The 16,113-nt window shown below is 38.6% G+C and overlaps 1 protein-coding gene across 1 annotated transcript in view; it reads left to right on the forward strand.

Annotated features, from left to right (window-relative positions):
* The window catches only part of LOC126184908 (putative sodium-coupled neutral amino acid transporter 11), a 69,656-nt gene that overhangs the window by 16,977 nt on the left and 36,566 nt on the right, over positions 1-16,113 (forward strand). The window contains exons 4-5 of the mRNA XM_049927570.1: positions 1,939-2,148; positions 2,232-2,478. Of these exons, the coding sequence (XP_049783527.1) occupies positions 1,939-2,148; positions 2,232-2,478 (457 nt within the window). The remainder of the gene's footprint in view (positions 1-1,938; positions 2,149-2,231; positions 2,479-16,113) is intronic.

Raw genomic sequence — 16,113 nt, forward strand, 5'->3', positions numbered from 1 at the left:
ATCTTCTCATTCGGATAAGAAAGTTGGTGATTGAAATTTTATGAGAAGATTCTGCTGCGATGAAATATGCCTTTGTTTTGTGTCCATTGCAAATCCTGTATTGTCTCTGTGACTCACCCCCCCCCCCCCCCCCCCGCCCCCATTTTCAGTAATACAAAATGTGCTGCTCTTCTTTGAACATTCTCAATGTACTCTGTTAAACTTATCTGGTAAGGATCCCAGACCACAGAGCAGTACTGCAAATGCGCACAGACAGGTATAGCGTAGCCAGTCTCTTTTGTAGATCTGTTACATTTTACTACTAGTGAACACATTTTGGTGTCTCACAGTGAAATAAGTTTTTGCAGTCCAACACTGAAGCAAGAGCTGTTTTTATGTATGTATTTCTGTTCCAGAAAAATTAACTGTACTTTATTCTTTATACTGTTGATCAGATGTCAATATTTCCACTGTTGTATTCATATATTAGTAACTAGCTACAGCTTAAGATAACCTGTACATGGGATAGTTTTCATTTAATAGGGATTCTGTATGTTTCAAAAGCTGTGAAGTGTTAGCTGTTCCATTTCAATAATTATATAAGTGGAAATGAGATATTTCATAATTCTTTTTATGCTTGTGTGTGTTTAGAGGCTGAAATGGAGTTGATACAATTTGGAGCATCATAGGGAGAATGATTCATTGCTCAATTTCCAATGGACAGCAGCACTTTTCATTTCTCATAGCCCCTATGAAGAAAGAGAGAAAAAGCAGAAAAGAAAGTAAATGAGTATGCGTGTGTAGTTCTGTTGAAGCTTACACATGAATTTATTGCACTTTGTGGGAGCATGAACTGCTGTAATAAAATGTAGATACTTAGTGTGTTAGAGAGCACTGTGAAATTACTGTGCTCTGTAGTTTGGCTTCATAAACATTGAACAATAAGTGACGACTTATTTAGATTCTTTGATACTCCATACTCCCTGTTGGTGCATGTCGTTCATATCAGCTGTCGAGCAAAAATAGAAATGCGTGAGAGGGATGTTTTGTTTTCTGGCAACACAGATGATGCTTTTAGTCTCATAGCACCTGCCTAGAGTATTCTCTGCACATTGAGACAGAAATTTGACTAATATTAATTTTTTTGAAAATTAATTTTGTCTACTGTCCTGAAAACAACAAAATGTTCTTCCATGTGACCTTGCCAGTGTGTTCATAATACTTGTTGAAAATAAATCTTATGGCAGTGATTAATAATCACAAATCATTACAAATAAATGCAGTTTTTTTGCCATTTGTAAGAGTGGTAAGAAGCTTGTAATTTCTAACATGAGATAATTAAGCAGCTTTAGGCACTGTAGCAAAGTCATTTTGCAGTTGTGTGTAGATCTAGTAACTGAGAAACAGTAATTATAGTGAGTAAAACCTATGATTTGGTGATGCAAACAAACACCATTCCCGATTCATTCAAAGTGCATTAAGAAAGATGCTAAATTTTTCATATCCAAAAATGTGTGTATTGAATAACATTTAAGTATTTGAAGATGACAGATAAAAAATCTATTGCAAAGTACCTTGCAAGATTAAAGAAATTTTGCAAGTTGTCATCAGTGCACAAAAGTTTAAATTTAGTATTTTCCTTCTAAATACTTTCGTTCTGTGAAGCAAGTGTCACTTACTGTTGGTAACACTTCAGAAATGGTTTTTAAAATGGTTTCATAAGTGTTTAATGTAGATACGTGAGATGACACTAATTTGGAATTATTATTATTATTATTATTATTATTATTATTATTATTATTATTATTAACAAAATATATCCCATGGCTACCAGCCAGACTGTGTGCAAAATATCAATAATTTGTCAAGATGAATTCAAAGATCTATTTGTGCATTATTTTCATACTACATACAAATTTGTAACTGCATTTCTGTGATAAAGTAATGTTTTGCCTACAGGTATACCATATGCCTTTAGTGAATCAGGATTTGGAATTGGACTTGTTCTTCTTACTGTAGTTGCTTTGATGACTGACTATTCTTTGGTCTTAATGGTACGAAGTGGACATTTAAGTGGAAGTTTTACTTACCAAGGAATAATGCAGGCTGCATTTGGAAAACCTGGTTATTTTGTTTTGTCAGCCCTGCAGTTTCTGTACCCTTTCATTGGTATGCAAAAAGACTTTGTATAAGAATTACATAATCTGCCACTGAAAATTTTATGCACACATTGAACAATGATTTTGTTTCAGCCATGATAAGTTATAATGTGGTTGTTGGAGATACACTAACCAAAGTAGTGATTAATGTGTATCACCAAGAATCTGTATTTGCGAGTCGTCCATTTGTCATTGGAATGGCAAACATCTTCGTAACAGCACCACTTTGTTTGTACCGGGAATTAGAGAAATTGAGCAAAATTTCATTTGCATCTCTTGTGTGTGTTGGTTTTATCCTGATTGCTGTTGTTGCAAGGATAGAGCCTTTGTTGGAGGTAGTGTAAGTAACATTTAGAATTCCTATTTGCTTCTAGCAGTAGATGGTAGTGCTGAAAATATACACACACACACACACACACACACACACACACACACACACACACACACAAAACTTATTAATGGAGGTGTAACAGTAAAATATTGTAGAAATTGTCATTGAAAGTTTGGTCTTTAAATGTTATCAATTTGCTTTCAGGAGTGTACCTTCTTTTTTGTAAGTTATGACCTGGAGATGAGGTGCCATTTTTATTTTCTCCTTGGATATACATTAAAGTGTGGAGGATGGCGCACTCTCTCTCACCCATAACACTAAGATTTATGCAGGCTGTTGACAGAGTATGCTTAATCAACTTTACTTTATTTGAGAAACCTCAATCACAAAATTGAAGAAATTCACTTCCCTTGTGATCACAAAATATGATTGCAATGTCTTTGGTGGAGGTATTTTGAATTTGTTTTGGGAAGGTGATACGTGCTGTTCTCACGTCATTTCCTGATATAAGGAAACAAGCATCTGTGGAAGCTCAAGCAGCATTAAATACATTCAGATCTGTTGAATCCTAGGATCCTGAGCTGAGATTTGCAAAAATACTCAACAAGTGGAATGTTGTGAACTCCATAAAGTGGGATTACTGTTTGAACTTCCTGAGCCACCAGGATAACTTGTCTAGAAAAGCCCTCATCCTAAAAGTGAAAATGAATGGGTATGGTAAATAGATGATCTTATAGTAAAGGGCCTTGCAGGGATAAAAGTCTAGTTTAGAGCTTACTCATGTGTAGTATTTAGCATGGGTAATGTGTCCCTTTTCTTGTTTGACCAAAATGATTAGACTACCAGTTCTTGGGGTGGATTGTGTTGGAGTACAAACACCTAACCTACAGAGAGATAGCTCTGGTGGAGTTGTCTTGAATACTGTAACAAGTAAAATGTACAAATAAAGTGTCAATGTGTTGTCATAAAATTGTAGTACAAATTTGAAGGGTCAGGGAACAGTTAAAACAGATTTTGGTTTCTGTAAAATGTTTTACATAATGGGATATTCCTTGTGGAAAGAGCCACTCCAAGGCAGTGAACCCTTCGAAAAATGAAAAACCTGGAATATTCATTTACTGTTAAATTACACAAAAATGTGCTTCATGAAGGGTGTTGAATTGTCCAAAGGCCAATAAAATGTAGGGACAGTTGTAAAGATCTTGTCAGATTGGGTACTGAACTTGGTCTTTCCTAAGTAAATGCTCTACTGATTGAGCTATTCAGGTACAACTCACAGCCCACCCCCAAAGCTTTACATCTGCCAATACCTCTCTCGCACTGTCAGAGCATCAGATAAATTCTCCTCCATACCTTAAGGGACTAGCACTCCTGCAATAAGTGATATTTTTGAGAAATGGCTTGCCTGAATTGTAGGGTATCCTTTCTGCCATTAGTTAGTCCTAGAAGGTTTGTAGAACAACTTCTGTTATGTTTGAAAGGTAGGAGAGAGGTACTGGCAGAAGTACAGCTGTGCACGTGAGTTGTGCCCAGGTAACCCAATCATTAAAGCATTTGCCCACAAAAGGCAAAGGTTCTGGATTTTGAGTTCTGGTCTAGCAAACAGTTCCTATTTGCCAGAAAATTTCAAATGGGTGCATGTTTCGGTGCGGTGTAAAAATTCATTCTGGATTGGGACAGTTGTCTTGTAGGAAAAATGTTGGGAAAGTCTTGTGTGAAATATGCAGAACATAATGAAAAATGTTGCATGGAAGAAAATGGTGGAAGCCACATTTTTTCAAATGAGTGTAAGTTTTTCGAGCAACTGTATGGTGTGGAGCACAGTAAAGCAATTTTAATTGAACAATAAAAGAAATCTAGCTCTGAAAGTAGTCTGCTTATAATATGGTCTTCACATTGGCCCAATGGAGGAAAGCCCATCAGTAAAGTAGTTGCCAGTACATTTGTTACCTTCACCATATAAGATTTATGAAAATCAAAAATCTGTAGAACAGCAATGTGTATCAGAAAGTCATTTAATAGGTGAGAGAACACCATATAGATTATTGTGCAACTTCTTTCTTGTGACAGCACATGTTGTCCGTCATGTAGAGCTTTATTGTTAAAATTCCGGCAGCGCATTTTCCAAAAAGCAGTACAGTACTCCCTCTTACATACAAGGTGTGTTCAAAAGGTAAGGTGACTTTATATTTTTATGAAAAAATATTTATTCATCAGTATCCATGTTGTTCCCTTCAAAGTAATCCCCCTCAGATACAATACACCTGTGCCAGTGCTTCTTCCCGTCCTCAAAGCACTTCTCGTAAGCACTTTTTGGTACAGCCTTGAGTCCTTCCAGTGATGCAGTTTTTATTTCCTCAATTGTTGAAAATCTTCGGCCTTTCATAGGTCTCTTCAGTTTTGGGAACAGGAAAAAGTCGCAGGGGGCCAAATCCGGTGAATATGGTGACTCAGGCATGATTGTCATGTTGTTTTTGGCCACAAAATCTCTCACAAGAAATATTGAATGAGCAGGTGCATTGTTGTGATGCAAAAGCCATGAACTGTTTTTCCACACTTCCAAAAGTTTTTTGCATATTGCTTCTCACAAATGGTGCATAATCTCAGGGTAATAATCTTTATTGATTATATGATCTAGAGGCAAAAATTGATGGTGCACTGTGCCACTGTAATTGAAAAAAACAGTGAGTGAAACTTTGGCATGCTTTTTTCGGTCTTGACCCTCAGGGATGTTTCCATTGTGACGATTGGGCTTTGGTTTCAACTCATAAACATAAACCCATGTTTCGACACCAGTTATGACCCTTTTGAGCAAATCGAGATCATCATTGATGTCATTCAAGAACCCTGAGCGATGCTCATGTGATGGTTCTTGTGATCAAAATTGAGAAGTTTTGGAACAAACTATGCTGACACAAGTCTCATCCCCAAAACAAAAATTGCATGACACGAGCCAACCAATATGCCAACATCCTCGGCAACTTCTCTTACAGTAATTCAACAGTTTTCCAAAACAATTTTCTTCACAGCTTCCACATTATCATCTGTTGATGTGCTGGGATGTCCAGAGCCAGGTTCATCATTAGCATCTTCTCGGCAGTCTTGGAAGAGCTTGTACCACTTATAAACACTATTTTTACTCAGAGCAGACTCACCGTATGCCACTGTCAACACTTCAGGTGTTTTAGAGCACTTTATTCAATTTTTCACACAAAATTTGATGCAAATGTTTCCCCCAGTTTTATAATAATAAAAAATTGCGGAGCTCACTAAAACACATCTAGCCTTTCTATATGTAAAAAACAAACTAAGTATGCTGTACACTTGAAACTGCGAACATATGTTCAGGACATGTGTACCAACATAACAAGAGATTGGTAATTGAACGTGCATTGCCTGTGCAATTTGAAAAGTCACCTTACTTTTTGAACAGCCCTTGTGTATACCTGAAAATGACTGGTGTAAATTTGGTGAAATTCAATCTCATATGGAGGCTTACTGTCAGTACTTCTTGATGGAAAAGGTTGTAATGACAGTGGCACACAAAGTACCTTCCTCCACTCACCAAATGATGCTTTCCAGAGTCAGTGTAGTTGTGAATCCCTGAGAGACCCTTCATCTGCTCTGACCTATGTACTGGCCTGACTCACTTTTATTTTCTCCTTGAAGTCATATTTCTCAGTTCTGACATTGATATTGTTTTCAGTGCTTCGATTTTACTACTCCTACATACTTTCATAATCCGATCAAATTTTTTGTGAAGGGCACTAACTGCAGATGAACTGCTTCTTGACCAAGGGACATGCAACCTTGCTGTTTAATCCCTTAGCCCCATCTGGATGAGAAAGATTGACATCTGTGTTAATAAGAATCTGATTTCAAACATTTGGTAAAACTATGCAAAAAAGTTAATCTTCAGAAGAAACAATAAATCCCTTAGGAAAGTAGTAATTAATAATATCTGTACTGTCCATTCACATTACAGAATTACAAGCTCTCAAGATACCCATGCTTTTGTTTCATAAAAGTAATGTTTCATAAATCTTACTTTCTTAATTTTTTACATCGTAAGGCTGCCACGGGCCTTACTGTACTGCTCACTCATCCATTTGTCACTGGTGTGCCATAACACTCTCCTACAAAGAGCCCAGGTGTTAATGTTACCTCATTTTGTCAAACATGCTGTTTCCTAATCACAGCACAGGGTGAACGTTTCATCATTTCTTAGCTAGCGTTCCTCCACCAATCTCTTCTTGTGTTAACTGACCCTCACACACTGCTTAGTTGATTATTTTTTTATGATTTGCATTCTACTGCCCACTTCCTGGTTTGTGCTGCAACTGTCAGACAGAGGAGTGACCAAAGGAATGTCTCTGAAGTGGCTGCTCAATAAGACAAAGTGGATTTTGTGGAATCTGTTGTTTACGTTAAATGTAGAGATGGTATCAGAGTGATTGGACCATATCAGGTATGTGATCCAAAATGCTGCAAAAGTACTCACACTAATCTTCATATGAAATTTATTGGCCTAGTCTTCAATTGAATCCAGAATGCTGCAGTGTGCCCAGGGGCATGTGTATATCACTGTTGTGGTGCTTGTGCTTGCCAGGTGTAGACATTGAAGTTCATTGGTGGATTGTAATATCTGCCATAAATGACATTTAGTGCAGATTTGACACAGACAGGAGGAGAGTTGGTGTTACTACATTAAAGTTGCTGACTTCTCCTTATATTCTTTTTGCTATTCCTGTCTCAGCCCAATTCTGTACTCAGCAATAGAGTACTTCAGGCTTGTGCAGATCAGAGTTGGCTGTAGGCAACTGTAGTGTGCTAGAGACAGGGCAAATAAACTTTGTATAGCCCAGCAGAAGATCCCAGAGGTGACTAGCACTACCTTGTTCAATGATGCAGTGGCATGTGTAGCTTATATGACCATGCAGATCTCACTTGCTTGTGCGTATGTCTTATAGTGTGCCCAGACTTAATGTGCTTGCTTTACTCACCACTAGGCCTCACACTGCATTGTGACATAGCTAACCACCATGTTAAGTTAGACATCTGGAAGGGGCCACCCATATGTTAGGTAATACTTGGGGAGTGCCAACCCAGGTGAAGGCAAGTGAGGCTGTGTTACATGCATAGCAAATAGTGGGAACAACTGCTGCTTAGTCAGCTTTGCTATGCTCCAGTCAGAAAGGTTAACTGCAAATTGTATTGCCAAGTGTTTGTTTCTGAACTCCCAAGACATCATTCAAGGTTGGATGTATCTCACAAAACATGTGAAAAACTGTTTTTAATGCAAGTATTTGTAGAACCTCAGCTCAGCTGAACAGATAGTCTGTCCCTTAGTAGAATGTGGAATATTTTTGTACCATCAGTGGCAGATAACAAGGCAAAAGTTTTTGTGGACAATTCTATGTAGTTGGGAGATCATCTCAAACTCTCTGAATACTCTAAATGATTCCCACAAAACTTAACATAGGATAATTAAATAAAACTTCCTGGCAGATTAAAACTGTGTGCCCGACCGAGACTCGAACTCGGGTCCCGAGTTCGAGTCTCGGTCGGGCACACAGTTTTAATCTGCCAGGAAGTTTCATATCAGCGCACACTCCGCTGCAGAGTGAAAATCTCATTCTGATAATTAAATAGATTGACAAATATGTCTGTTAATTTTAATTGTGCTTCTCAAGTGTTACTTTTACCAGAATTGTGGATTTATTTTTATTTATTTATTGTTATTTGTTAAAGGATCACCTTGCAGTGATATAGGATTTGTCAAGGTAGTAAAATGCCAATCAATAGGCCAAAATATAATATGCGTACATAACATGCTTTAAGAAGATAGTACTGTAGCCTATTGGGATAAGACAGGTGTTAAGCTCTGACCTAGATTAGGGAACCATTCTGGTATTTGCCTTAGTGGTGCAGGAAAACCACAGAAGGAAAAAAAATTAAGGATGGCCAGACAGAACAACTCCATTGTCTCAGATGAGGTCAGTGTTCTAACAGTTGCACTACGTTCTTTGGTAATTCTGTTGTATAATGCTTCTTCATTTATGGACAAACTGTTTCAGGTAACTTTCTGAATATAACATAGGTTCACTCTTCATTTCCCACACACTGAAGACACCTGCTAATGACTCTTGGAATTCTTATGGTCACTTGCAGTGGAAAACGTTGTTCCACTTTTCATTGCCACTTACACTAAGACACCCATTAGTGACTACTGGACTGAGAAAATGCTGCTGTGCCCCTTGCCTCAATTCTTGACTCCACATTCAACTGTCCACCTGAAAACCTTAGCCAATGGATGTTACTGTCATGCATATCCATTTTGACACATGATGCTTGTGAAAGCAGTAAACAATAACCATGTATTGAAATGTGACAAGGTACTGTATTAATCCCCTTTCATTACTATCCACTACTCGAAGTCCTGCAAGTAATCTTTAGTTGTGTAATACACATTACTTGTGAAGAATATTTTAGCTGTCTTTTTGAACAATGTCTTTTAGTAATCTGTTCTAGGAAAGTTCTTGTAGAATGTAAATATTTTAGGATTAAAGGAGACCATTCACCAAAAAGCAGAAGCGTTAGATTGTCGATGCGCATACATGAAAGAAAGATAACTTGCTAGCTTTCTGATCCTTTGATGAGCTACTCTGGCTCATCAAAAGATAGCACCAGAAACTAGAAAGCTTTCTTTCTGTTGTGTGTGCCTATTGTCAAAACAATGCTTCTGCTTTTTGGCGAGTGGTCTCCTTTAATCCTAAAATATTTTTTAGTAATATTTTTCACTTCCTTTGGCAAATTACTACAGTTTTATCCTCTGATATAAAACTGTTTTTTGTATTTTGTTTGTTTTTCCTGGTGGGTAAATGTAGCTCTAAACTGTCTCTTGTTTCATAATTATAAGTAACAGTTAGCGGAGTACTTAGTACTTTCCCCTTGATACACACCACAAATTTTTATAATTTACTTGCCTGGTGCCTGGTGCAGTAAGGCTGCCTAATTTTTGAAATAGCTCTTTACATTGAGCCTAACACTACTTTATTATTCTTGTGGCCCTTTTCTGCATTAAAAGCATTGTCCATGTTTTGTTCCTGTGATTCCCAAAAATAATGCCATAGCTAAGAATTGAGTGATTGAGGCATAATGTCACCACAAGACATAGGCTGTCATTACATCCCTAAAACCTTCGTGTTTGCTACAAAACCTATAGATTTATCATCTGTGCTTAGTCAGTTGCTTCTCTCTTTATGCTGGAATGCATACTGTCAGTTTTCTGTATGTTCATTGTTAATTGTCTAACAATAGTTCAGATTTTTTATCAGTAACTTATGTTGCAGTCATGGGCAAAGAGAACTTTCCTCCATGTATTACATTAACTAGAAAATCATTGATCTATGTTAAGTACAGAGCTGGACCTAATACACTACTCTGAGTACAACTTGTGTTTATATATTTCTCATTTTACAATTGTTTTTACTAAAAATTTATCAGCAGATGTATGAACAATCTGCACTTTTTGCACCATGTTTTCCAAGTAACACTTAAACCACTCATTCATTGTTCCCCTTATACCTTGTGCTTCTAGCTTGTTAAATAGTATTTTATTGTAAACACTGTCAAGACTTCAAGTCTAAGAAAATGCCTGAAACACAATCATCCCTATCAAGAGCTTAAAGTACCACTTTTTTGACCACTCCAGTAGTCGATATTGTACTTCTTCCACTTCTGAAACCAAGCTGTGCTTTGTTGATGAGGTAGTATTTACTCATGAAACTTAATAGCCTCTTTAGTGATTGTTTCAATTATTTGTTAGAATGAAGACAGCAGTGAAACTTGCCTGTGGTTTTCAATACTTTCTGCATTACCCTTCTTTAGCAAGGGCACCACTTGTGCTTGCTTTACATATTCAGTGAAAAACGTCAACTAAAAGATTCATTTATTATGTTTGTTAATGAGGCTTGTATGCTATCTATGCATACCTTCAGAAGAGAAACTGGAACCTCATCTATGCCTGCTGACTTCTTATTTTTTAATTGTCGTACTGTCTTTCTAACTTCAAGCCCTTTCATGGGGAAATGTTGTTATGCTTACTGTGTCTGTCAGTGTGGATGATAATTAGTCTTGTAGGAAAATTTTGCTGCTGCTTCTCCATGATACCAGAGAAATAATCATTTACAAAACCTGCTAATTCCTGAGAAGTTTCTATTATTCTATCCTAATGTTTAATTTGTATGTTATCCTTGTCTGCCTTTACCAGTTTCTAGTTTTTTAGCCTCACATATCACTTTGCTTTTATTGTTTGCATTATATTTTAATTTGTCATTGAATGTTTGTTTTTGCCCTTATGACAGTATGCAAGGAACTGAGGATTAGTTCTTTGCTTTTGAAAAGGACGACAACTTCCTAATACCCACAGTTATTCAACAGTTTTCCTTAACTGCAGCAGTAGAAATGACTACATTTGGAAATTTCACCTCAAAATTAAATTAAACAATGTGTGGTTTAGAGAACGTAGCATGTATATTGCTTTCCATATACACTTCATCCCAAGTCAGATTTTCCAGTGCCTTTGAAAAAGTGTGGATCTTGTGATCTGAGGAAATCCTTTTGTAGGCTTGCAGTTTTGCAGGTTTCACTGAGCCTGTCTTCAGCTTTATTAGCTGACAGTAATGATCCAAAATGCCAGTATCACTTATAAATAGTTCACAATTTTCTCTGTGTCAATGTCCATAAATACATGGTCTAAAACCGAATCTGAACTTTTTGAAACCCTCGTAGCAGTGTTTATCATTTGTGCCACACTGAAAGTGCTCAAAACGTTTAGGGGCTTATTACTAATGTCACCCTCATGACCTACGTTAGTATTAATGTGTCTACATATTATTATGCTAGTTTTGGGGCTAAGACCCTTTCCAGGACTTAAGTTAATTTAGTGAAAAAAGTTTCCACATCACCACTAGGTGAACAGTAAACGCACAGAATGATTAACTTCTCATAGGTATCTTATCTTTGTAATTGCAATGGCTGATGATTTAAGATGTTTATCTACAGTAATTGTGGTCAGATCTTCTCTAGCTTTGAATTGTGTGCCGCTGCTGATAAAAATGAAACATCCCCCACCCTTTAAGGTAGACCTGCAGTAGCATCTTGCACATCAATATTATGATAGCACTATATGCTGCAAATCATCATCTCTACCCCAGTGCTCTGTAATGTGTACTACCATGCTACTCAGAGTGTAAAAATAAAGTAAAACACCTTGAAGTTTGAATTAATGTACTACACTTTTTGACAAATAATAGATAATTTTGGGGAAATATCTGTGGTACTTGCACACTCCAGTGTGACACATTCTTCTTCCTGTATATGCGGTACAGAAGTCCCTAAGATAGTTGAAATCCTTTTAAGAGAAGGGAACCTGTTGTCATGGTTTATAATAAAAAGCTATAGATCTCGTACTCGTGACAGGTATTTCACCATGTGTGGCCCCATAACCACCCACTATATTCTCACTAATCAAATCCACCAACCTTCCTTTCTGAAACCTATTGAGATGCAGTCAATGCATAGAGTAACACCATCTCCCGGCACCACTGCAATGTGCCCTTGTCTAGCAGTCATCAGTGCCATCTCCAGCTCACCACTGACATACCATACAGCACTGTGAAGAGGCCAATAATGCTGCTGTAACAGCCCTGTCGTGCTCACATTGGTGTTCCAGTTAGGGAAGCTATCTTATTCAGATCACCACTGACGTTGTATGCCCTGTCCTTATATAGCCTATACCCTGTTCCACTCACCATAACTACTTGAATATCTGTTGTGAAATCCTTACATGGAGGGTCTAAACCCTTAATCATCTGATCCAGCACAGCACTCGACTTGAAAATGTTGGTGACCTGCTACTCTTCCCCTAACTTCTCCTGCAACAGAGAACTTACACCTCTGGCATGACTGCTACTTAATGGCAGTCTTCTCTTCTTAACATTAGTGTTATTCCTCAGCTTTCTAATCATGAGCAGAGTCTGCTGCAAATATCTTACCCCTACATTACCTTGAGGCTCCTCTCCCCTCAACTCTAGCAGCTGATTGCTGGAAGTAACAACAAAACTATCAGACCACATCCTCCTCCTGCTAACCCTTCTACCAACTGCCAGTTGCCAACCACTACCTTCCCTCATCCTCACGAGCTCTCTCCTAGCTTGATCCAACTGTGCCTGAAGGGCACACATCTTCCATCCATGCTCCTCTATTAATTTATTCCTGCTGCAAATTTTGCAGTTTCATTCAGTCAACAGGCACTGTCTACAACAGAGCAGAAACAAGGAAGTAACAAATTTTGTAATATTTTCAGAGTTCCTAACTAGGAGTGAATTACTTAGTTTCACCTATGTGCTTTGGAAGTTTAGTTTCTGAATCCCTGCATGATAATCTAATTTACTAGACACAGTTCTCAAATTTTTGTCAGTGTCTACAGTAAAGTTTCGTAGTGCATGTCAATAGTCATTTGTTTGTCTGTGTAGTGCAGTTTTCTATTGTCTTTAGTATGTATAGGGACTGTGATTGCTGCGTGCAGATGTGAGCTAAGTTGTTGAGACTTTGCTTGCAGCTCCAGGCTTTGTTGGCTTTGGTTAGACAGCTTGAGGCTGCAGTGGATGGGCATCACTGTTGTGGACTGGCCATGGGATCCAACGTCAACTCAAAAGCCTGCCGATCAGTCAGTATCAGTGGCCAGCCCAGTTACTGCCAACATTGAGGTTGACTCCTCATGTGTGGTAGAGTGGGAGGTTGAGGTTGTCTCAGGGCGTGGCGGGCTGCAAAAGACTTTCCGAAGGACCGAACTTAGTCTGATAAACAGGTTCCAGGTGCTACTGTGGCTGACAGTGCCCCTCAGCCAGTTGCAGTCACTTTGCCTGTTTCAGAGGAAACCTCTCTGCCTGCAAGATCCGGGCTGTTACAGTGTGTCAGGTTATAGGTAGGTGGGAGCTCCAATATTAGGTGCATTCTGGGGCCCCTGAGGAACATGGCTACAGAGGAGGCAAAGAAAACCAGTGTGCACTCAGTGTGCATACCAGGTGGAATCATTCCAGATGTGAAATGGGTTCTTCTGCATGTCATGAAGAACACAGGGTGCAGTTAACTGCAGAGGGTGGCTCTACAGTAGCAATGTGTGCCACTTCGGATCCGAAGAGATTCTCATTTCGAGCAGCTCTTAGAAGTGGTAAAGATGGCAAGTCTCTCTTGTGAGAGGAAAGCAGAGCTGACCATTTGCAGCATAGTCAACAGGACCGAGTGTGGACCTCTGGTACAGAGCTGAGTGGAAGGTCTGAATTGGAAGCAAAAAGTTTTGTGACAATGTAGGCTGCAGATTCCTTGACTTGCACTGCAGGGTGGTGGGGATCCAGGTTCCGCTAAATAGGTCAGTAGTCCATTACACGCAGGAGGCAGCCACTCAGGTAGTGGGGTGGGTGTGTGTGTTACACGCAGGAGGCAGCCACTCAGGTAGTGGTGCGTGCGTGCGTGCGTGCGTGCGTGCGTGCGTGCGTAGAATTGTCGTAACTGTGTTGGGGAAAGTACCTGAGCTCCAAGCACTAACAGAAAGCACTGATCCTGAAATTGTTATAGGCACTTAAAGCTGGCCATGGGCAGAGAGATCATTCTTAGCAACCAGAATAAAGTAACTGGATCCTTTTACTGACTTCCCAACTCAGAAAAAGTCTACTTTCTAGTAGATACCCAACTGCTACAATTGTAGTTGGTGGCAACTTCAATTTACCCTCAATATGTTGGTGAAAATACGGGCTTAAATCCAGATGTATGCATAAAACATCATCTGAAATTGTGCTAAATGCATCACTGATAATTATTTCAAGCAGTTAGTTCATGAGCTCACCTGAATAGCAAAAGGTTGTGAAAACACACTTGAACTCCTAGCAACAAAGAATCCTGAGCTAGTAATGAGCATCAAAATTGATACAGGGATTAGTGAAGACAGGGTTGTCATAGTGAAATTGGGTACCGTTAACTCCCAAATCCTCCAAAAATAAAAGAACAGTACGTCTATTGAAAAAAGCAGACAAAAATTCTCTTGATGCTTTCCTGAGAGACAATCTCCACTCCTTGCAAACTAACACTGTAAGTGTAGACCAAATGTGGCTTGAATTCAGAGAAATAGTATTGGCAGCAGTTGAGAGATTCATACCAAATAAATTAACAAGACAGACCTGATCCCGTGTGGTACACAAAACAGATCAAAAAACTGTTACAGAGATAACAAAAGGCATGCCAAATTTAAAGGAATGCAAAATCCCAATGATTGGTGATCTTTTACAGCAGCACATAATTTAGTGCAGACTTAAATGTGAGATCATTATAACAGTTTCCACAATGAAACATTCTCGGAACTGGCAGAAAATCAACAGGTGTTTTGGTTGTAAGTAAAGTATGCTAGCCACAGGGCACAGTCAGTGCCTTCTCCATGTGATAGCAATGGAAATACTATAGATGACAGTTCTACTAAAGCAGAGTTGCTAAATACAATCTTCTGAAATAGCTTCACCAAAGATGAAGTAAATATTCCACAATTCGGATCAACTGCCAACATGAGTAACTTAAGAAGTAGATATCCTGGGAGTACTGAAGCAACTTAAATCACTTAATAAAAGCAAGTCTTCTGGTCCAGATTGTGTACTGGATACAGTAGAGGAACAGTTTGGAGGCAATGATCATAAGTGTCACCATGACAATGCACCCTGCCATAAAGCAGCATCTCCAAGGTGGTTTGTGGACAATAACCTTCCTGAAATGGTCTGGCCCATCCAAAGTCCTGACCTCAGCCCTATGGAATACCTTTGGGATGAGCTGGAATGTTAACTTTGCTTCAGATCAAAGTGTCAAACATGACTGTGGCCTATGGCTGTGGCTGTTCAGTAGTAAAGGGCTGGCATTCCTTCCAACATTGAAACATCATTGAAAATATCCCCAGCAGAGTTAAAAACCATCAGAAAGGTGAAGGGTGGAGACACCCATTATTAATGGTCATTAATTGGTGTCTGGATACTTTCGATGAGGTAGTGTGTGTACTGAGCAAGTGGAATAAGGAAAGTTCCACCATGGTCTAGTAACAATGTTCAGAAAATACTGAGGAAACAAATTGTTGCATTATCAGTTAAGAGAGAGAGAGAGAGAGAGAGAGAGAGAGAGAGAGAGAGAGAGAGAGAGAGAGAGAGAGAGCTGGAAATGTCTGCAGGCAAGTTAGACATTTGAGAGACTACATAAAGATTGTTGCACAAAGCATACTTAATCTTCCATCTTTATACATTAGCAAATGATCTTGTCAAGAACCCAGGGAAATTCTGGTCCTACACACCACCTATAAGCAGGTCAAAGGCTTCTATTCAGTCACTTGTTTACCAGTTTGATGTGGCACTATAAGATAGCAACAGAAAAGCAAGTATAAATATTGCATTTTTTTTTTTTTTTCAAGAGGACTGTACTGGTACACATCATTAGACAGTTGCACATGTGCACATATGTAGATCATAGATATAAGCATTCCTAGCATTGAAAAGTAATTGAAAGAGTGGAAACTGAATGCCACCAGATTGGGATGGAGTCTCTATTCAGTTT

Source organism: Schistocerca cancellata, chromosome 4 (assembly GCF_023864275.1).
Source record: "Schistocerca cancellata isolate TAMUIC-IGC-003103 chromosome 4, iqSchCanc2.1, whole genome shotgun sequence".
Taxonomy (NCBI): domain Eukaryota; kingdom Metazoa; phylum Arthropoda; class Insecta; order Orthoptera; family Acrididae; genus Schistocerca; species Schistocerca cancellata.